This window comes from Solea senegalensis, linkage group LG4 (genome assembly GCF_019176455.1).
Source record: "Solea senegalensis isolate Sse05_10M linkage group LG4, IFAPA_SoseM_1, whole genome shotgun sequence".
NCBI classification, from domain to species: Eukaryota; Metazoa; Chordata; class Actinopteri; order Pleuronectiformes; family Soleidae; genus Solea; species Solea senegalensis.
In genome coordinates, this window is record NC_058024.1 from 21,477,910 (window position 1) to 21,500,875 (window position 22,966).

At 38.9% G+C, this 22,966-nt stretch overlaps 2 protein-coding genes across 5 annotated transcripts; one reads left to right on the top strand and one right to left on the bottom strand.

Moving 5' to 3' along the window:
* Positions 1-460: 460 nt before the first annotated feature.
* poc1a (POC1 centriolar protein A) lies at positions 461-21,393 on the bottom strand. 4 transcript variants are annotated; one of them, XM_044024889.1, is made up of 13 exons: positions 21,212-21,393; positions 21,004-21,092; positions 19,307-19,399; positions 12,745-12,829; positions 12,440-12,611; positions 12,021-12,200; positions 11,771-11,878; positions 11,393-11,508; positions 9,978-10,111; positions 7,009-7,077; positions 6,730-6,807; positions 2,984-3,262; positions 461-1,611 (listed from the first exon to the last, which is right to left on the bottom strand). In XM_044024889.1, exons 3-13 carry the CDS (start codon positions 19,346-19,348, stop codon positions 1,495-1,497), a joined length of 1,380 nt encoding a protein of 459 aa, XP_043880824.1. In that variant the 5' UTR covers positions 19,349-19,399; positions 21,004-21,092; positions 21,212-21,393; the 3' UTR covers positions 461-1,494. The 4 variants fall into 4 exon arrangements, with proteins under 4 accessions (XP_043880824.1, XP_043880825.1, XP_043880827.1 ...); XM_044024890.1 differs by having other exon boundaries at positions 20,918-21,092; XM_044024892.1 differs by lacking the exon at positions 21,004-21,092.
* b9d2 (B9 domain containing 2) lies at positions 13,580-14,336 on the top strand. Its single transcript, XM_044024894.1, has one exon. The coding sequence runs from the start codon at positions 13,701-13,703 to the stop codon at positions 14,226-14,228; it is 528 nt and encodes a 175-aa protein (XP_043880829.1). The 5' UTR covers positions 13,580-13,700; the 3' UTR covers positions 14,229-14,336.
* Positions 21,394-22,966: the final 1,573 nt, after the last annotated feature.

Below are 22,966 nucleotides of genomic sequence, written 5' to 3' on the forward strand. Positions count from 1 at the left end.
TATTTCTCGGTGTATGGTGCTATTTCTACGGTTTGTTCGACAGTTAGCTCATGTTAAATAGCTGATATTACTCACGTCAACGTCAAAGGTGCACCTTTAACGTGCATTAAATCAACCATAACCACTGTATAAAAGTTGCTTTTATCCATTCCAAAAAGCATCCAAGCTTCTAAAAATAATAATACTGATCCAGGATCAGAAGTCAGGTTACATTAATTACTCAAGGCTGAAACACAAAGGTACAGTACAGACATAAAAAGATGCCACCCCCATCTATATTACGACTATAATCTGACAAAGAAATGGTTTGAATTGACTTGGATGATGCCACTCGAACCTCACAATCTCAAAAATAAATGCTCCAGTTTTGTGGATCAATCAAAAAAAGTGCCATTGTTTTGTCAACTAATATGAAAGCATACTTTACCTTGTACACAAACACTAACTTCAAGTCAAGAGATAAGAGAATGAAAGTTTATTTAAAAGGCACACAACAATTTTGGTGTGTAAAGGTTGAAGACAAAACAGGATATAAAGGGAGATAAGAACACACAAATCCTTCAGACTGCAGTAATTCCATCTCGGCCTTCTGCACTGACCCTGTACAAAAATACAATTTGTTACCATAAGTTAGTTTAAACTATACAGCTGGGAATTAGCTTGACATTGCTTAAATGAAAACAAATCCCATGAGAACACAAAACCAACAATTTGTCACTGTGCAAATTCTTTAGGCTTTGGCTCAACATTTCTGTGATGAGGATAAATTAATTGTGTGTTTTGTTGACAGAAAGACAAAGACATAAATTACTAGTTTGGACATAATAGTCTTATAATAGAAAAAATAAATCAATAAAACCAGGTGGAAAATTTCAATTTATCGGTTTTCCAATGATCCTCCATATCTTATTAAAAATTCATGTGTTGGTGCAGCCACATAAAGGACAGTGTGGGCTATTCCGATGAATTAGTGGTATGTAGTGACACTGTGTGTACTACCAATGATACAGTATGTGTGTTACAATGAAAACAGCATTTGTGTCATCATGTGACAGCCTGTACAGACGAAAAAACAAAAGTCTCTTACATAGATCTACACTTTTTTAGAGACAGCCATTGTATGCAAACATGCGCGCACACACACATATACACACAAACACACGGTGACTAGCAGCAGCAAGTCCTGTGTCAGCAGAAAAAGGGACTGCTCTCTCAGCACTGTTGCAGAGGAGCAACTTTTTTATTATTCACCTCCCTCAAATCTTATAACACGGTGTAAATTAACCATGCCCAGTAAATCTGCAGAAAGACTCGGTGCATTTCAAGTTCAGGCAGGAAAACTTTTCAGATTAAGTCCTTGCTCCTTATCTGAATCTGCAGCCTTGTATGTTTAATATCTCAGATTCTACTGTGACAACAATGTTGGTTTCCGTTTCTGGGGCTGAAACTGTGACTCCAGCTCAACAGCTCAACCTCTCTGTGATGTTGCCATCTTTAGACGTCCTGCTCTCGAGATCCTTTTAGATGTAGACCGATCTCCATCTGATTCTCTAGACACTCCTTGAGCTTGTCCTCGGTCAGTGTCAGCCGCTGCTCCAAGATTGAAATGGTCTGGACGAGAAAAGGAGAGAGAGAGGACGGATGAGAAGTGAAACAAGACAAAGACAAGGGGGAAGGAAGAAGATTGGTGAGAGAGACAGGGCACGTTATTGAGGGCTGTACAGCATCAGCCTGACAGTAATGGCCATATAATGGCTGTGTTTGTGTGAGTGAAAGAGGGCATTACTGTGTGTTGCAGACAAACGTTGTGTGTGCAAGACAATCCGGCTGATTATCGCAGAGAAAGATCTGCTGCCACAAACAGCAGACTCTCTGTGTCTGGCAGGCACTCTCACTAACATAGATGCATAAAAAAAACAAAGAAAACTTACACACACACAAAGAATCATGAAAGACAATTTCTGAAACAGGACATGCATGTGTGGGTAGTGAGATCACAGTGCAACTCTTTAGCAGCCTCTGACAGTGATGGCATTTGCTATCATTTTTGCTTATACATTAAAACACTGAGTCATCTCAGCCTGTTTACCAGAGGAGCCTCCAGGTGTAGTTTTTAATGATGTGACTGTCTGAATGAACAGATTTGTAAGAACAGATCCGTCTTCTCTGGCTTTTATTCATTCATTCAGCTGCCACATTGAGTGAATCACTAAATGAGCCGTTTATAAATGAAAACTGTTTTAAAGCAGTGAAGGATTCAAATTCATACAAACATATTCATGCCTACAGCAACCAGGAGGATTGAACAAACTAAAGAAAATAATTCTAGCTTCCAGTAATAGCCATAAAAAAACTGCTCATTTAAAAATCTTTTAATGGCCCTGGCAAAAACAGACTCCTATGCTTAATGTGCAATGAAAAGCAAATAAAGAGTTTTGAAAACTAGTAGTTGAGAACATGGACATTCTAATTGGAGTAAGGAATTATGAAGTAAAGACTAAAAACAGTTGCTCTCCAGTGTTCTGTTCAAAATTCTAACATTAGGCTGTGCCACATCATACAATAATACAGTATAGATTTACTTAGTTAATTAAGTAAGATTGTGGCTATTAATCATGTCAGAGGAGTGCTGAGTTTTTGTTATTTTTACACCATCCTAACACAGAGAGGAACCAGAAAAGCAGACCGAGTATATGTAACTAAATTGGAGGTACTGTATGTTAAGGAGGAGTTTACAAGCATTGTGTGCCACAAGCAGAACCCGGTTTGCTTCACTGTAATCAACATTTATTTGAAAGGTCTCTTCAGCCCCTGGTTGTCTGGTCCAGTGTGTAAGTAAGTGTGTCGGCCTAAAGCAGAATCACATAAAAGATAGTTCTTTTTAAGTAGTTTTGAAAAAAAATAAAGGGTTTTTGTTCTGAACAGTTTGAGTGGGAGGAAGAGTAAAAGTATATACAGTATATGCTGTTCAACTGATGCTCACCTGAGTGAGAATATCCATTTGACCTATTATGTGCTCCAGAGTGCTGGCTAGACCAGCAGGGACCCCTCCATCAGAGGCCGCAGTCTGTGCTTGGTCATGGGATGGAGGCTGCAGTGTGCTGCGAGTGTGCGTCTGATGGGTGGAGGAGGAGGAGGAACCGAGATTTCTGCGGGTGTGGGCCTGAGTCGTTCTGCTGTGGCTGCCATTGTGATTGGCACTCTGAGCGTGGACAGCGGTTTGATAATCCTGTCCCTTAAAATCTTCCGATGGGTCAGAGGTCTGCAGACAGAGAGAAGACAGAGTGAAGAGCTGTTAAAAAAAAAACCCATCTATCTTGACATATTTTGTGTTTCATGTACAATACAATCATGATATAAGAGCATCTCAATTATAGAGGGTTGTGTCAATAACAGACATCTTATTGTCACACAGTTGTCGGTACTGTTTTGTCTTTGAAAAGTGTAGTGTGTGTAGTGTGCGGAGCAAAACAAGAATTCATTTTCTCTCATGTTATTATGATAACTTTTCTGCGATTTTTGCTGTTTCTGCCAATTTCCGCAGTCTTTGGTGTAACAAGAATGAACGGGTGTCTGTTAATGGGTTTTATATTACTCTTTCCAGTGTTTCGCCTACATTTGTTCAAGAGCACCATGCCCCCGCTGCTACTATATTTAGCACAGCTGCTAAAAATTCTCCAGCAAACACAGGGGAGCAGCTGCCTGCACGTTGAGCCCTGCACTCCACCCTCTCCTGCCAGCAGCAGGTAGGAGCATAGACCAAAATGTGCACCGTAAAAACCAGGAATATGAATGGAAGTGTATGGAAAAATGAGCAGACTTCTCACTTTATTTATTTACGTCGATAAATATTTTCCTGAGGAGTTAATGGTAAATTATGTTCTCTAAAGACTAAAGAAGAAACATGATGGGGGAATAATATTATATTTTTTTCTTATGGTAAATGGGTGTGTGTCATGTCCTCAAGCAGGAACACCCCCCTCTGATGACTTGCTAGAAGAGTGTTTTCTACCTCAGCCAAAGCCACTTGTTTGTTTTCAGATATTTGTCCTCTAATTTTACATGTTCTCTCTTTACATGACTGCATATTTTCTTAATATTCTGTAGAAGTAGGCATTTAAACCTTGTCCCCTTTAAAGTTTCTCAATTCTTTATGTTTGCTAAGGAACACATTCTAACATCTAAAAGAAAATTACATGATTATGTGCATGTACACAGAGACATCTCACTCACTTTGTTACATGCCACCAATGTTGAAGTGGTGAAATTATTGCCTTCATTAAATACTTGTGAAATCACAAAATCACACATCATCTGGGAGAAAATGTGTTCCATATGAAATGCAATTAGATAATGCAGTTTTTAATGTATGCTTTTGTGAGACGGGTAAAAATCAGTGACATAAAAATACAGCAAAAGCATATTTTTATAAAGCCAACAGCACTTCAGTATTTCTATATCGAGCAGGTGAAAGTGCTGTTTTTCCAATTGTACCAACGCTTCAGACAGATCTTCCCAGAGAAAGGGTTCAGAAGGGGTTTACAAGAATATTAATTCTCAAAAAGAGGAGAATACATTTCATACTTTGCAGTAATCATCTCTCTCCGTGCGCTTAAGCTGCCCATTTCATAATCACCTTTTGTGGCAAGTCTGTAATAATGAACGTCAAGTGCAGGAGTGCTAATATAATCCATTTACAATCCCTTTTCACAGCAGTGAAAGAATAAGACAGAGATGGGGAGAGCACAAAAAAAAAACAAAACCCAGAGGGGTCTGCAGATGTCATTGAGTAAACAAGTTCATTTTAAGAAAATGTTAGAAATGAACAGAGCAGATGCAGCTTTAACACGTACTTCAATAAAACATTCTTTCAATGGGTGATTGCTCTTGTTTTTCTTGTTAAATCTGCTTTCTTTCAACTCTAGCACCTCAGCCAAGGCAGATACTGCAAGAGTAATGTTCTTATTAATTTGTATTATTACAAATTATACATTTTGTTCTCACAAACTTGTTAAATGTTGCACAATAATTGTACTAACTACTTTGTTATCATTAAACAGTTATATTTTATCAGATAGAGGAAAAAAGAAAATCTGGGTTCCTACACAGTGGTTGACCTTAAATTCAAGGACTTTTCAGGGACTTCCCTAAAATTCAAGGACCGAATGTGCCAACGCAGCTTTTGGGAGGGAAACTCGTTAGAGCCTCTTCGCTCATGTCGTCCACTTTCATTGATTTGCAGCGCGCTCTGCATCTGGACAAGTGACTGTCCTTGGGATCTTGGACGAGTCAGTCTTTGTAATTTTCTTTGGTGAGCCAGAGATGTTGGAATTTGCATTTCCCTGGCATCACATAATTTGCTCTCTCTTGCTTAACATTAACTCACTCACTATTTTTTCTGCATGTAATCTCAGGTCAACGGAGGAGACATTTACCTTAATATCAACTTAACTTGTTTCTTGAAGCAATTTCAATGACTTATGTCTACTTTGTGTGATTTTCACAAACTTTCAATGATTTCAAGGACCCATGGGAACCCTGTATATGGGCCAAAAGAAATCAGCATCAATTATCGCTGATTTACCATCAGCTGCCTCTGCATCAGCCATAGACAATCCCATATCGGTTGACCTCGACATACATATGTATCTCTATAGTATAAAAAAGTAACGTATGGAAAAAAAACAAAAAAAAAAACACAGCTTCCGCACATTAACATAGCAGTCAGAAAAGGAATCACTGTACTTAAAGGCTCCTTCTGAGAAACCAGAGAATGATGTCTGATCAAATTACTGCCATGAAAATGGCAGAGATGCTGTCACTAAATGGGCTTCCAAGTCTGGATGGTTTGATTTCCATCTGAATATTCTTAACGGGCTTGTTTTTTATCCACATAATGACATCCAAACCTCTTAGTTGTCAAATTAGATTAAAAAAAAACAAAAAAACTCCAGCATGGATTATGGCCAGTAACACATGTACTACAATGACATTTGGAATAATAATGCATGACATTATTTAGAGCAATAAACAAATACACTTTACTGCAATCCATTTTAGAAGGTTGGAGGAAAATGAAAAAGCATGGTTATTAACATTTGCTTCATCAGAGCTTCATCTCAGCAGGCAAGCTAACTCATTAGCGAAGAAGAATCTCACTAAGTTTTTAATAACCGTAATATTGGTTTGTAATCAATCATGTGGCCCAATTAACTAACATTATCATGAAAAGCAGGCTGAAATAACAGCACTTGTAAACGCACCGCCACTCATCATGCTGCCACATGTTTTTTTTTCTGCATCTGCATCATGGTACAGTTCAGAATGGTAGAGCCCTGGGTCAGGATTGTGTTTTGACTGAGAGTAGTACATTTACTTAGTAGACGGGGTGCAGGCTGTGCCCAAAGGCCACGTCAGCGTGACGTCATACCGGTGCAATTACAAACAACAAACAACAACACCACAGAGAACAATGGAGGACATCCAGCAGCTCTTTTTTCCCTGCTTGGTTTGTGGCTATCATGGACATCAAGCTTTGTATGAGAATAGACTGCGGGTGTTTGCCTCCTATAGAGCCCCACTTGGAGCACCACTCTAAAACGGAACATCAAAACAGATTTGCTCTCAGTTCATGGTGTTTGTCTCCATCAGTCTGACCTTAACCTGACATCTGTGCAAAGGTGGATGCAATTTTAAGGGGAGGTGAATTGTGGTGCTGACTGATGTTACCTGACTCCTGGAGGTAGTTTGATGTCGTAGCCCGTCGCCACCTTCACTACAGTCAAAGTTGCTCTTCCACAACATTACCTGTTGGTGAAATTTCAACTGTTATTATAATCTAATACTAATACTAATAAATGGCCAAACAATGTAATGAAATGAAATGAAGGGATGAAATGAAAAATGCAGTCCATTATTAATTCTAGTCTTGCTTCAGGCAAGTCAATCGTTATGGTTTCATCTATTTATCAATGTTTTTGGATCAATTAGAAGAAAATCAGTGATTACCTGTTCATCAGCGCCCCCAGAGGCAAAGTATTCTCCTGTCCTGGAGAAAGCAACACAGTTCACTGAGCCCTGAAATAAGAGAAGGAGAAACCATTTAAAAACACAATAAACCAATCTTAATCCCTAAAAATTCAAGTAATCAGCACGATGATGCTGGTTTGAACAAGAGAGGTTTTGGGCAGTTAGTCAGATAAAACAGGCAACAAGTTTTAGAAATGGTGATGGTGATGGTTTTTTAAAAAAAGTGATTTTAGATCTTTAATGTGAAAGTGCTGCTGTCGATGTGCAGAATTAGGTCCATTGTTTGATTTTTGAAAACAACACAGTACTTTTGAATGACATGAATAACTAAATATTTTCTTACTAGTAAATCTGTTATGAGAGGCAATATACTGTAGCAGCAGCTTAAGTGAAGGTGATAATGTAAAACACACAGAAAGTAAACACTTCATAAGAGGCGATGTGATAGATACCCAGTGAAATCTCTTCAATCAATTGATTGGATGCAGTTCTTTTGTGGTATTAATCAAGTTGTTATTTTTCTGCATAGACCCCGACCGAGATGCAAAGACAAAAGCATTGTGATGTCAGGAGTTAGTCATGCTGTGTGCCTGTGCTTGAAAGTGCACACTCCAGCCTGCAGCACAGACAGAATTCACACTCTCTCTTTTCTCTACTGTAGCGCAGAACAGGGTCAACCGTTACAGCCTGAGCTCTCACACGGCTTTCAAGAAGAGATGAAGGAGAGAGCAAACCAAAGAAAGGAAAAGAATAAGAGAGGGACTGTGCTGTGAACAAAACAGAAGCTGTGTCCTGTGGCTAGCACCCAGGCAGGCTGGTTTGGATGAGGAATAGTTTCCCAGAAGCACCTGAGAGTAGCAGACAGTGTCACTATGGCAACACGACGGCCTGACAGACAGCGTGTTCTGTCTGCACTATGACTAATGACTGCTGCCAGGCTGGCACTTGCCATGGCCAGAGACAGACAGATACACACACACACACACACACACACAGTCTGACAGGGCTATGAACATAACTGGAACATTACAGAAAAGGTCCTGACAAATGAAATAGCGCAAACCTCTTCATAAACTAACTGTTATTAACAAAAACAATTAAATGCTTGTCGTGTTGTTCTTTCTGTCCTCGCTTATTTCTCTATAATATGCCCACCAGCAGATGAACCTGAGATACTGTTTATTAGTCCATGTTGCAGTAAGCTGAAAAGGTGCAGTCTTGGTTGGTGGTGGTGTTTTACGGCAGGTGGCATCCATAATGTTGTATTTCTGCCTTCCCCTGGATAAAATGAATCATCTATTACTTCCTCTCTTTCCTTTAAAATAATGATGAAGAAAGTCACAGTTACAGTTCAAAAATGGGTTTTTAGAAAAGATCAGAGAGGCACAGACGTGTTACATTGCTACCTTTTATCGGTCAATAATTTAGAGTATACTGTATACAGTATGAAAAATTAAATGTTAGAATTTGTATTGTAAATGACTAATGTTTTTTTTTAGTTAATCAATAAGTCAATCAAGAGAAGAATTCTCACACTTGGAAAATATCCAATATATATTACTTCCACAACTGAATGCCTCTTTGTGAAGCATTGTACATTTAACATGTGCTCTTCTTCTTAATGAATGAAGGCCATCTCAAAACAATGTATTCGGTTTCCCCACACCTTTTCCACACTCCTCTTCACAGCACAACACAAGTAACAAGTATTTTTCTTTGAATTAAAATTGTATTTATCCACATTCATGTCTTATTCTACCCTCCCTTTATTTGTAGAGTGCGGTATATTACCACCACCTGCTAATAATGTATTGTATATATAGTATGTGGGTATGTGATGTTTCTATGCGGTCCACAAACAGGCACATTCACTGCATAAACTATAAGAAAGACTCTCAATGTCTGTTTTATTTTGTCATGTTAAAATTTGCATTTTTATCCTTATCCTCCGCCCTACCATTTTAAAGCAGGTGCACACCTTATTGCATCTCATTTACTTAATTTTAAAGCCAAAGTGTACTTAGTTTAGTTTAAGACACATCTGAATCATAGTGAAAAGTTATTTCTCAGACAGAGGAACAGAGAGACAACTGCACCTAGAGTGAATCAACACTATTCTGCCCAGCCAGGAATGGTTCTCATGAGACTTGGTAAACAATACATCTAACAGCAAAAATCTTTTTCAGCCTTGCTGTGTTACCATATACATTGCACAAACACACAGGCCTCCACAAATACACAGTAGAATGTATACAAGCAGGCAAATACATACACATCAACACCGAACAGATGGAGGTGTCTTCCATCTCTAACTATGTGATTCGGGAGACAATTAACACCCTGTGCACCAACAGATTGGCAGAGTCACCACTTGGCCAAAAACAGAAACGGAGACACAGCAAAAGAGATGACAAATTTGGAGGTGTGAAGAAAAAAACTGACACACTGAACAAGATAGAAAGAAGTGCCTTCAAACAAACTGATACAGTCAGAGAGACATCCAGACAATTAGTGGGATGGACCAAAATCTACAAAGGATGTAGCACATGGGTGGAGGTCAGAAAAAAGGGAAAGGGAAAAAAGATGGAGACAAGAATAAGAATAAGTTAGAGGAAAAGGACGGGATGGACAACAGAGAGTAGAATAAAGAGAGGAAGAGGAGGAGTCAGAAACACAGTTTTGCTTCCTTCCAACAACCCGGAGATTAGTCATCATGAGTGGGTTGTCTATTGGCCTGGCAAGTACTAAAATACACCACATACCAAAAAATGCATCATACACACCCAGTAGCACCCATATACACAAAGATGTCAAACACAATCATATCAGACATAAACGTCTACACAAACACACACACTCTGGAACAACAGCACAGACCTCAATGATTGGGTAGACGGCACCATCTGACCTGTAGGTTATCTAAACGGTGAAAGAGTGTGTGTTTGTACCTGGTGTCCGTGCAGTGTATACAGCAGCTTGCCCTCGACAAGGTCCAGTATCTTCATGGTGGAATCACTGGATGCAGTGATGAGGAAATTACCGGCGGCGTGAAACGACAAGCTGTTCACGACACCACTGTGGACTGAAAAACCCACATACAGTTTACAGCATACACAAAGACACACTACCGTGTTTAGCAGTTTTACACATTCAAAATGATAAAGATTATCACTTTGGATTTCTTTCAGTGAATGAATGTCTATCAAATAACAGTCTTGCAAAAGTGGGCAACATGAAATCATTTTGTAAATATCAATATAAACAATCAGAGACATATAATCAACTATTTAAAGATAAAAATCGACCAAAAAGCTGACCAGAACAAAGTATTGGTTCAAGGACACTTCAGTGGACGAGATGTTTGCCATATGGTTTCCTTGATCCCACTGCTGCACATACTGCAGCATTTTTGTACAAAAGTTTGTAGGCTTACATATTAAGTACAGCAGCCAATAGCAAAAACAATCTAACTTTCCCCAGACTTGAGATTATTCTGACAAGCAGGGAGTGATGGGAAAAAAAAGAGAACAATATCAGATATTGGACAGGCAACGTGGTCCTTCTGCTGGCTGCAAGATGCTATGACACAGTACACAGTAACAGGCATAACAGTAAATCTAGTTACAAAAAGATGTCGAAAAGCAGTAGTATACTAAGCTAAAAAAGAATATATATATATATATATTAAAAAACAGCCCCAAAAAACAAAACTAAATGAATTAATAACCCAACAGCAATGTAAGAAGGCTCAAGGACAAGTAATAACAGTATACCATAAAAACTATTCACACATGGCTCCTTAAGAGTTGTAATTAAAGGCTTTTCAAATCAATTTGTAATTATAGAAAAGTCCCATGGGTATCTAATGTCAACCACAACACAATTTAACACTTCAGGCTGGGTAAATGGGTAATTAACAGCAGAGGAAAGCAGCTATCTCCAAGCTCACTCTTCTCAATCCATTAAACTGCAATACGATCACAGAAAACACATTTTATTGTCAGGTGTAAAGGGGGCCAATATGTGATTATCCACCATTACATCCCTCAACCTAAAGAAATCAGACTGTGTAGCAGACTAACAAAAAGGCAATGCTGCTTAATCAGGGTACTTAATCAAATATGCAAGAAAAACAAATCGATCGATTGCCACTTTCAATTTCAAGATTTATAACTTGGTGCTATTTCAATAATTAGTTGTAAACTAATGGGAAGAGATTAAGTCAGTTTTCCACATCAGCCCTTCAAGGGAGATTTAAAAAAGAAGCATGTGGCCAAGACCCACTCCTCATTTGCCGTGGTAATGAGCAACTGTGACCTTGCTATAGCAAACAAAATAATACTTATTTCTAAGGTGTCTTTACCTTGGTAGTGTTGCAGCATCTTATGGGATCTGATGTCCCAAACCTTGACAGAGTTGTCAGTACTGGCAGCAGCAATGCAAGTGCCACTTGGGTGGAAATCCACCTGGTTTGCATAACTTGGAAGGAAAAAAAAAAACAAGATAAACACAGTGAAGTAAGCTTTTATAGCACCGACACTTAGTAGTTGTTCTAAAGTAAAGTCAGCCCTGCAACAAATGCAGCTATCAACAATGATAGTATTGCTCACCACCTCACCAAAAATATTAAACATTACCTGCAACACAAAGTACTATAAACAAAAAAATGACAAACGTGGGATATGGTCTCTCAGTCAGACATGAACATACTTATTGTGCTGGTCTATTCTCAAGGGCTCACCAAGAATGTTCATAGAAGGTATGAATACACTCTCTGCTGTTCTTGTCCCAAAGCTTTATGGTCTTATCGTCACTGGATGACACAATCAAACGATCGTCTGGAGAAAACCTGCAAGAAACAGGTTTACTTGTTAGACACATAAGAAAAATGTGTCATAATCCAAAGCTCATGCTTGTATGTATTTATTTAAAATGACACGTATAGAATCCTCAAATGCAAATGAGACAAATGCAGTGCGTATGCTTCATACTTAGCACAGCGGACCCAGTTGATGTGCTGGTTAAGAGAGAACAGAAACTTTTGCCTGTGGACCGTCCACACTTTAATGGTCTTGTCATCAGAGGCGGTGACCATAGTCTGTCCATCACTGGAGAAGTTTACACTGCGCACGGAACCAGTGTGAGCCCTGAAAACTGTGGACTCTGCCTTCCTGTATATGTACACACACACACACACACACGGTGCAAAACAACAGAAAGTTCAAGACAACATTCTAAAACAGTGAGTGTCCTGCAATGTGTGCCTTCCTTGCTTACTGAAGCAGGAGGTGGGCTGTTTTTAGAAAAAATATCTCTAGCTGCTTCTATAAGCCAGAGTCATTGTTCTTTGTGCAAGCTTTTTTCCAGTGACAGAAACTATTTCAAATTTAAAAAAATTAAATAAAAGAACCTGCTGGGCACCCAGAGACGAACAGTCTTGTCTCTGGAGGCGGAGGCCACCAGGTGGCCAGAAGGAGAAAACTGAACCGAAAGGACGCCATCTTTGTGTCCGTCAAAGCGATATGCTCGCATCTGAGGTTTCACATTCCAGATCATCACACAGGAGTCCATGGCGCCTGTGGCTGGAGGAGGAGGAGACTCGGGTGAGGGAACACACTGGATATAACCCCAAAAAGCACACCATTGTAGAAAATAAAAAGACAACAGTGATACAGGTGCCATAGTCCAAACAAAACACAAAGAAGTGGCTGTTACCAATCTGTTTCATGTTGCAGCTGAAGTCCACACTTGTCACAGTGTCCCGATGACCCTCGAAGTGCCTCTCTAGAGTTGGATCAGACTATATAGACAAAGAAACAGCATATAAAAGCAGGGAAACTTTTTTTTTGATAAAAAAAAAAACAAAAAACATAATCTACAGTGGTCAATACTAAATAAGGCAATTACACATCAGAATATTTGCAAAATCACAATTTTGGGAGATAATTTGTCACCATGCCACTGAGGCAGTTTTGGCATTTCCTCATGCAACTTTTCTATTGAAGAATATGAATCTACAGAAACCTTTAAAAACAAGGGCTTTGAAGTGTGTTGAAGGACAGTACATCTCTTAGTGTTCACAGCCTGCAGGAAAATAATAGAAGAAGATCCCTGTGAGCACACTGCTCACTTCTGTAGTCTCTACTGTTTGGAATCACACGCTCAGCAGCCACGTAGTGGCGCTATTTCACACTCTACTTCCTCTTAAACAAAAACACAGAGAAGACCAAATAAATAGCACAAACTTTAAATTAGCGTTGAAGCAGACTTATTATTCATTTATTAACATGCTGTGATGCCTTATTATTTTGTTGCTGCTCAAACTAGGGACTCCGTATTACTCGGTGCCCTGCATTTAGACTGTCAGGCACAATTTTCTATGCCCCAGAACACGTCAGCAATATAAGTTGAGAGTGTATTACAATTTTCTGGACGAAAAAAACAAAGTCACTGTGGTAAAAGTTGAACCGGATGTGTTTTAAAATGTATTTTAACCTGGCGGTAAGTGCTGCCTGACGGAACAAACTCAGGGTAAACGTCACACAGCAGTTACCAAGGAGACGTTAGTCCCTGCCGTGGTGCTAGTGGGTGCTACTTATCATAGCTAGCCGTTAAAGTCAAAAAGGAGTGCTCTGGTGCCGCACGTTCAAGAATACGCGCACTGATGCAACATGGCTGAGCTACATGTTATCGGCCAGATCGTCGGGGCGAGTGGTTTCCCTCAAAACAGCCTATTTTGCAAGTGGGGAGTTCATACGGGAGGGGCATGGCGTCTCCTGTCCGGGCTGAAGGAGGGTCAGACCCAGGTGGATAGCCCTCAAATCGGAAACATGGCGTACTGGAGTCACCCCATTGATATGCACTACGCGAGCAAAGGGATTCAAGGTTGGCCGAAGCTTCACCTCCAAGTGTGGCACCAGGACTCTTTCGGACGCTGCCAGTTATATGGATACGGCTACTGCCACATCCCTTCAAGCCCCGGGCAACACAGAATAAGCTGTGCGACCTGGAGGCCGCTCGGTTCCTGGCAAGAGCAGTTCGCGCAAATGTTTGTCGGCGGAGGACCGCAGCTCCGCAACCCGGACCTCATATACAGTGGGGCGGATAGATACAGACTGCACACCGAGGCCATGGGGACCGTCGAGCTGGAGCTGGGCGTTATCATGAGACACTTTGACAAATATGGCGTCGAAAGTTAACACTCGATGAACTTAATGTTGTGCAGGCAGTGGACTAGCTTGTTTGTTTTTTAACATGGCGTTGTACTATTTTTTTTAAGATTTATGTTTGTACTGTATTTGTAAATAAAATAAAAATGTCTTAACGAAGTTGGTTCCACGTTCATGTCATTTCTAGTTTAGAGGGGAGAATAATCTCAATAATCTTTCCACATCCTTCATGTCGAGAAAATTGGAAATAATATTTGACCACAAAACAACCAAACTGGGCAGTTCTACCCAGTTGATTAATTATAAAATGAGAAATGTAGTCAGTTTCAATGTAAAATGTATAAGATAGATGGATGTATAAGTGCTAAAATGCAAAGGTATTTCTAACTTATCGGCTGTGGGAATATCATGGCTTTCTTGGTAACACAGAAGACTTGTATTATATCTTTGGATTCTCACCATTGATGAGAACAATTATGACATCTGAAAGAGTTGTGTGGGATATTAACTGGTATTTGCATTTTATAATCAAAGTATTTACTGATAATTTTCCATTCTGGGAACTGGAATTTCTCACTTAAACTATACCAAATTTGCTTACTATACATTATGTCGATTGCAGTGAACACAGAAAAAGAACTCACTTTTTCAGTGTAGAGATTACTGAGGGCCCTACAGTTATGAACCAATGTACAGACTTGTAACTATAGGGCTGCAATTGACAATTATTTTCATAATAAAATACTTCCGTTAATTCATTTCCTAATTGAATACTTGCTATAAAATGTAGATTGATGTTTCCCAAAGCTCATAATTGCAACGTCCTCTATATTTTAGATTTTTTTTACCCCTCTTCAAATAAAAGCACCTACATGCTTTGAAAACTAAAGCACTTTGTGATGAATTCTACCTCGAACCCTCTGGTGTTTATTTGGTGTATGTTTACATGTTGGTATTCTGCTACGACATGGATTGTAAGAATTATTTACACTGTATGTACCCAAATTGGATAACCTGTATACCCTACACTGTTCATACATTGTATTGCTTAAACAAAATTGTGTTATTAAAAGAAAAAGCACTTTAATAAGGCAACAGTTGTGTAGACAGGTCCACGATATACTCAAGCTGTACTGTAGTTTCCTCGAACACTAACTGTGTGGAAAATACACATCAGAAGTTAACTTCAGCTCCCTGGCTGCAGTAACAAGTGCCGGGCAGCTCCACTCACCGCCGCAGAAGTCATTTTTCCTGGTATAGAAGACAAAACACGCCGTAAGAGCGACTTGCTGCTGTTCTAACCGTTACAGACGGTATATAACGGCGCTCCACTTCGTTACCGCGACGAATATAACGCCACTGCCCCGCTTGTTCACCGGTATAAATTAACGTTAGCTTTCAACTAGCTTGTAGCTGCTGACAACAACATTCAGTTTACGCGCCGCGATTGGGCGCTGAGCCGCTGGTTGTTCTTCTTAAAGGGGAAGGTGTACCCGATAACTTATATGTCGGCAAAACGATAACCTTCATCATGATAATAGTGTACATGAATGGCAACAAACAACTGAAAATGTGGATTTTACTAGTAACTAAACACTGAGCCATATAAAAAAAAATGCAATAGTTAGGAATACCGACTCTACATTCCCAACCATTAATAATAGTAATACTAATAATGAAGGAAACAGGCGCACTCGCTACTTTTAGTCGATAAAATTGGTCAAGTAATGGAATCTACCGAAATAATAGACTGAAAGTTTCCCAGCACAAGTAGTGACGCACAGTCACCGCCAGGTGTCAGGGTTGCACTAGTGTAAAATTATCTTATCGTGGCTGAGGCGGTTGCATCAAATGTTTGGGAAAGTTTTAAATGACTTCAGTGACAAATGAGTCAGTAACATGATTTAACACTGACAGTGCCATTCTTACATGTTATTAATACGTCCATGCTTTATTTATTTATTATCCATGCATGAAGTACTGGACTTAACACTTTATTTTAGTAAATGGTCTGCATACTTCTTCATTAGACCATGCTAAACTAAAAGTTTACATTCCAGCAAATTATCGAACAGTATTTAAAGTGGTTAGAGCTTTAGAATCTGCAACTACAACAACCCTAAACAGTAAGCGGACATAGGGCTTATTTTGAGTCAAAGCTCATCCTTGAGACCAGGATTTTATCAGTAAATATAGCAGCACTCACTTTAAAACATTTCACATGTCCATGGACATTTATGTTTAAACCAGTTGAAGGCATAAAAACCAAAGACCTTTTCCTTACAGCAGTAGTCAATATTACATAGTCATTGTATTGGTTACGCTGGTAAATATCAGTGTGCTTAAGTCATTTATGCCTCTTTTATGCTTAAAAAAAAAGATTTCTGGAGGTAAAATTATTTAATGATAACGTATTTTACAGTGTAAAATGATCGATTTAAGCATTCAAGTTTGATGTTTTCATTTATAAGACTGGGCTGTTTATTTAAGGAATGTCAATACAAACCCTTTCCCTAACTAAATCCCTTGAGGGCCTTTTCCGCTCTAAGGAAGACTGTTTTGTCACACAGCAAACAGTTCATACCACAAGTGAGTCATCTTTGTCTCCATATGACATACTTTTGGTTATGATGTACTTATTCTCACATTGTTCTCATTGACCTTTGACACTTCATGAGACTTTTGGTTTTTATTTATTTTATATATTTTAATTTGAATAGAATTTATTGGGTTTTTTATTGTATGGCTGCTAATTCTTATTGTGTTTTATGATTATATTTTATTTTAAGCTGTTTTATCTACTTTTGAACCTTTTATTTATTATGCCTTTTATTTATTCTGTACAGCACTTTGGTCCAATGTGGTTTGTTTAAAGTCCAAGTTGGATTGGATTGGATTGGATTGTTCATCTCTCTTGTTTTAGAATGCATCTGCAGAAACGGGTTTGCAAAAATCTAGAAAATACTTTCAGGATACATGAACAAACGCCATGTAAGTGAATTAACAGAACTTGTTCCAACTTTATGTCACTTCCTAATGTGACAGTTTCTACAATGTGTGAGTCAGATTTTACTTTGTTGTTGATTTTATAAATAAAAACAAATATATCCGTTTGTGGTTTATTGTTAAACACAGTAAGAATAAATAATAACACACACACAACAAACTTCAGTATTAAAATTATGTAATGAATAGGCTTTCACTCACGAGAGCTTGTCACTCATTTCCAGTACATGGTGACTAGGAGAAGGAAGAAGGAAGGACTAACCTAGTAATCACAATTGATTGACTCATATTTAGTGATCATATGTATATATAAACAAAATTCATTAACACACCTAGGTGCCTGCCATAACCCTGAAACTGCTTAATTACGTTTTTCTTCACAGAGAATGAGGCCTTTTTTAATCTTAATATGCAGATAAAGGCTACGATTGACTGTTATTATTTAAAAAATAATGTTTCATTAGTATCCTGTGACTAATGCTCCTGTTTGTCTCGTTTACTTTGTGCTAAAGACAACTGAAAATGCTGCATTCATAACTGATGAATATAATTGTTTGTGCATTCAGAACAGCAGCCATACCTCACTTTGTTAGCGTAAGTTAGCTAACTTAACTAAAAAAAAACAATGAGTCGATGTGTCATGTGAGCGTCGATGGATGGATGGATGGATGACAGCATGTCAGGTATACACACAGGGTTGTTTTGGAAAGCTATGGATGTTGTTCCTTTTCGTTTTTTGTTACCAACAATAGATAATGTACACGTTGGGTAAGAGAATCATTCCGACATCCATCTTCAAAAGGGCAAACCTTCACTCTGTCAGCTCCTTTAGAGCCAGAGTGGGAATTCTGTTGTTCCATTGTTCCACAGCACTAAAGACACACACAGCAGTGCTAGAGGGAAGGCTTATGTTCGGAGACAAAAGCGAAACAAGTCTTGAATCTCACGAATGAGGAAACATGAAGACTCACAGACACACCGTCTCATTCATTATTACATAAACACTTGCACCATTGCAGTGTTTCCTGTAACAATGTGGTTTGCCCAGGTGTTTGTCGAAAACCAAAGAATATAATTCTATTTTAAACAGGTGCATGTTCCCGTCAGACACACACAGTAGTTCACTGTTATGATCGATAGTTTCAAAAAAGTTGCATGACTACATGAGAGCCAGACAAATACAGACGGTGGAAATTAATTAGCCTGGAAAACAGAGGCGGACATGTGCAGGCCTTGTTTCATTGCTGTCTTCCAGGAACAATGTACTCTTATCTTTGTTAAGATTTCTGTGAAGAGTGGTGGACAAAAATGCTAGTAAATTCCTTGATTGCAAGGCCTGATCAACTGGTATTGCTCTGCCCAAATTGACTGTACAAGATATTGCACTCCCCCCATACACACACACACACATAACTATATCCATATAATCAAAGCAGTAAAAAATCAGTCATTATGTGAATGTGTGTGAATGTCATCTCACTTTTAGCCTAGTTGTTCCGTGAGAGCAAAGGTTCACTGCCTTGCTCAGTACCCTTTTACCTGCATAGTGTAGAAACATGTTCAAATACTGAGAATCACTCAGAAGAACAAAGTCACGATGCTGCTGCTGCCGTCATGCCTTCTTCTCACCCAGACAATTTGAAATCAAAGGATAGTTTTCATTACAACACTCCTACTGAAAGGACATTTGTGAGCCTGTTTGCTGACTATGAAATCTCATTTGCCTGAGCTGTAGATGTCGGTTGCGTGACAGATTCGTTTAATGAAACTGATTATTATCAGCAGGCCTGCAGTGGAAGAGGAAGGCCGCTGTGTTTCTTGGCCTGCAGAGAGGAAAAGGTAATCAGTGACTTCAGCCCTAGCCTCTGCCATTGTGGCTGACATCCTTCTGTCAGTCTGTAATGTCACGTACATCTATGTCCACTGTTAATTCAACCTTGCATGTGATCTTTATCTCATTGTGCTCACACAGACTCAAACTGTATTTAATATTTTACCACTTTACTGCTGTATGCAATACAGCAAATGTCTCAATTCTAGGAAAAACACCAAGCCCTGCAACTGGAAATGAACAATGGGAGACTGAGAAGGAAGATCAGTACCTGTGACGGAAGCAGTGGCTTCTGCCAGTTACTTTTACACATCCTTGTTCCTGGTGTGGGCTCAGTCAGAATCAGGTTTTATGAGGTGAAAGTCTGAACAGGAAAAGCAAGTTATGACAACAATAGGATAGAAATATAATAACAAGAACACTACAACGAGTATACGAGAAACAATAAGCCAAATAATATTCATGGTCACTCACACCTGTGACGAGCAAAATAGCAAAATCAGTTTGAAAGACATTTAAAAAAGTACAAGAAATTAAAGGTTTTCTTTTCTTTTCCTTTTTAGTGTTGCCCTGTCTTGCCCCCCAACTGTAACATTGACCTCTCTGTCTGTGGATTTGTTTCTAATCAAGGTCAGCAGCAGAGATGAAAGGCCACAGAGGGGGAGGAATGTCCAGCTGGTGAGCCTGGACACTGGCATGGACACCGGCCTGGACACCGGCCTGGACACCAGCCAGTCTACGCTCTCATCTGTGACCAAGTAACAATGTTGCCAACCTAACCTTTATACTCTGTAACCGTTTTTGTGTAATTGTCATAAAGGTCGGCAACAACCTTGACTTTGCATTAAAGTTTTTTTTGTTGTTGTTTTTTTAAAAAAAATAAAACTCATCAAAGCTTATCGGCCCGTGTAGCTGTGTGTTGCAACCACTAAAGACTGTAAGTAGTTAGATTTTGATTAAAGGGGCATCTGACCTCAGCTGTTTAATGAGTTAATAGTTAGCAGAAACAGCTGAGAAGTATCATAAAAGTATGAGAAATAAAAATAAATAATCTACAAATGAAAACAGGACCCTGATGGGTCAAGTGGTTTTGAATGCGAAGAAAATAAGATACGATAAGTTATGTCAAATGGGCTATACTATCTATATAACAGGTGGTTGGAAGAACACTGACGCCTGGAGAATAATAATGTAATAATAAATATAATAATAATAAATAATAAATAATAAATAATAAATATAACTGATAATAATAATCAACAAACATGCTGCTCAACTGTGCGTGAAACTGTGGGGCAATGTCCACAGAATGGTGTCTTGTCTCCTTTCCTGCCGTTTTGCAAGATTTTTTTTTCACCACAACAGTTGTAATTGGGCAACAGTTAGTGCAATAACCGCTTGTCCTTGATGCTAAATGTCAATACACATACACAGGGGCTCAGGGTTGCCTCTGCCTGTATGATCTAAAAGCTCATGCATCATTGAACAACTACAAAAGAAGAGAACAACAAAAGAACAGGATTGTAGGAAAGACTTTCAGCTGTATGTGAAAGAAGTAACATTCAGTCATTTCCACCAGGGCATGCAATTCATAACTGTGCATGTCAACACGATGAACTTTTGTCCTACGTGATCACAGTGCGTGACGTGTGTGAAACAATGGAACCTCAATAGACTCATTAACTGTACTGGTTCTCACACGCAACTAATGATCAGAATGTAAAGTTGATGCAGATGTGACAGACATTCATCATTTCATGATTTGCATTTCTGTTCTGTATATATACACAGTGAGGCTGACTGGATCGCTTCAGGTGCATCATAGACATTATTAGACATAGACATATATACCCACATTACCCTAACCCACATTTCCACGGACCTTGTCACACAATCTCAGCCCTTGTGTGTCCCTGAGACACCTCTTTGCATGTATTTGCATGCACTTGATGCAGGCGCGTCACATACCACTTATCATCCACCCCAGCTGAGTCGGTCACGTGGTCGCATTCCTGCAGGCCCCAAGGACTATACTTATCTGGACCCTGATGGCTGCACTAAAGCAGATAAAGAACGATGAGGTCAGTGCCAAAGACAAGCAAAACACGAGCCCGGATCAAATTACCAGCTACGAGTTATACGCGATATTAAACAGAGGAGAAAATCAAAAGCTCACCTGCAGCTGGACACAGACTCTGTCTCTCTTCCCTAAATCTTTGAAGGCAAGAATGATCATGTTACATTTCAAAGGAAACTCATTTTGGGAGATGACATTGCAGTCCTAATAGTGGATGTATTATTTTTTCAAGACCCAGCTGCAACGAGATTCAGTCACTAAAAAAAACCCCACTGAGGAATGCTTGATTGTAATCATCTTCACACTGTAACACGCAATGACAGGGATAGAGAGAGTGAGAGAGAGAAGTGTATGAGGGTTGTGAAAACCAGTTATTCTGTCTCTTTTCTTGCTTCAGGTGTAATGAGGAAGTGAAACAACAACAACGAACGAACAAACAAACAAACAGAAAAGGTTTATTTAGCCGAGAAAGATCCTGGATGGACGGATCTCATGGTTTCTCATTGTGCTGTTACCAGGCAGATTAGCTGAGACACTGAATGTTACAAGTGTCAGTCTCTCATTTGACTTCAGCACTGACACCATTCTTCCCTTTTGTCTGCACCCTCACAGTTTGGCATCCAGGCAGGAATTAGTTCACATGGAAATGGTGAATAAGAGTGAGGCACCAAGGTTATAGTAGTTCTGGATTTTTCATTAGTTTTAGTTTTTATTTTATTATTTGACTTTTTGTTTTTGAAACAAGTTAGTTTGAATTAGTTTAAAAAAAGAAAAAAGTTTTTCGTCAGTTTTCGTATAATAACCCAAGGAACTATATGTATTATACTGGTTTTATTCACTAAAAATTGTATTTTTAATCATATATTTGCAAAGTACTCAACCAATAGAGTAATGTTGAGTTCAGACAAGTCTAGTTGATAGGCCATATCTTTGTAATAGAAACACTCTTTACGGTCGCACCTCTCTCATCCAACTGTGCTCAAACGGCCTGTAGTGTTTTCTGTGTGAATGTTATGCAAATGATTTGTGTGCGTTCCAAGACAGGAAACATTATAACAGACACACCGGTGGCCCCTCTGGTCCCAGAGGCCTTACATAAAGTATATGTATGAATTACAATGATATTTTACTGTTATTCTATTCATATTGTATTATTTATTGCACACAATCCCAGGAAATGTTTGCATTTTACTCTCGAATCTTTATTAAGGAGTTTATTTTTGTGTATATCTACGTGTGTGACTGTGTGCACGTGCGTTGGGGCGGGGTGATGGGAGTCAAATAGTTGGGGGGGATATAAAAATAGCAAAAGGAGTCAATTAGCTGGAAGATACCGTTAGTGCCTCTCCACCCTACTCCCCCGCTGCTCTAATTTCACTTTACAACAGTAACATGTGTCAATTTTGCCTTCTTGTGTTTACAGGCTCTTGCATGTAATGTAATCATAAGTTAATGATTAAAAGTTTCTCTGAAACATATCTGCTTTTTGAGGCTTTGCTGAGGGTCCATATGTCTGCAAACTGTTAGTTTATCCATTTATTTGTATTTTTCACGTAAAAAAAAAAATTGGTGATGGGTTTATTAAGGGTACAGACTAACACTGTACTGTAGTAACAAATATTAAAATAAATGTCCTGCTTCCATGTTACTCTATTTTGACATGGAGAAACAGGAGGTAAACAGAGGCAAACTGCCATAAAACACCACGAACAAACATATTTTCCTCTCACAGAAGTAAGAATTCACAGAAAAACTGTTTTAAGAAAAATACTTATCAGCTGATCCAATTCACTGATGCGAAACACATTTTCTTTACCATTAACATCTCATTTGTAAATCTCTTAATACCCTCGA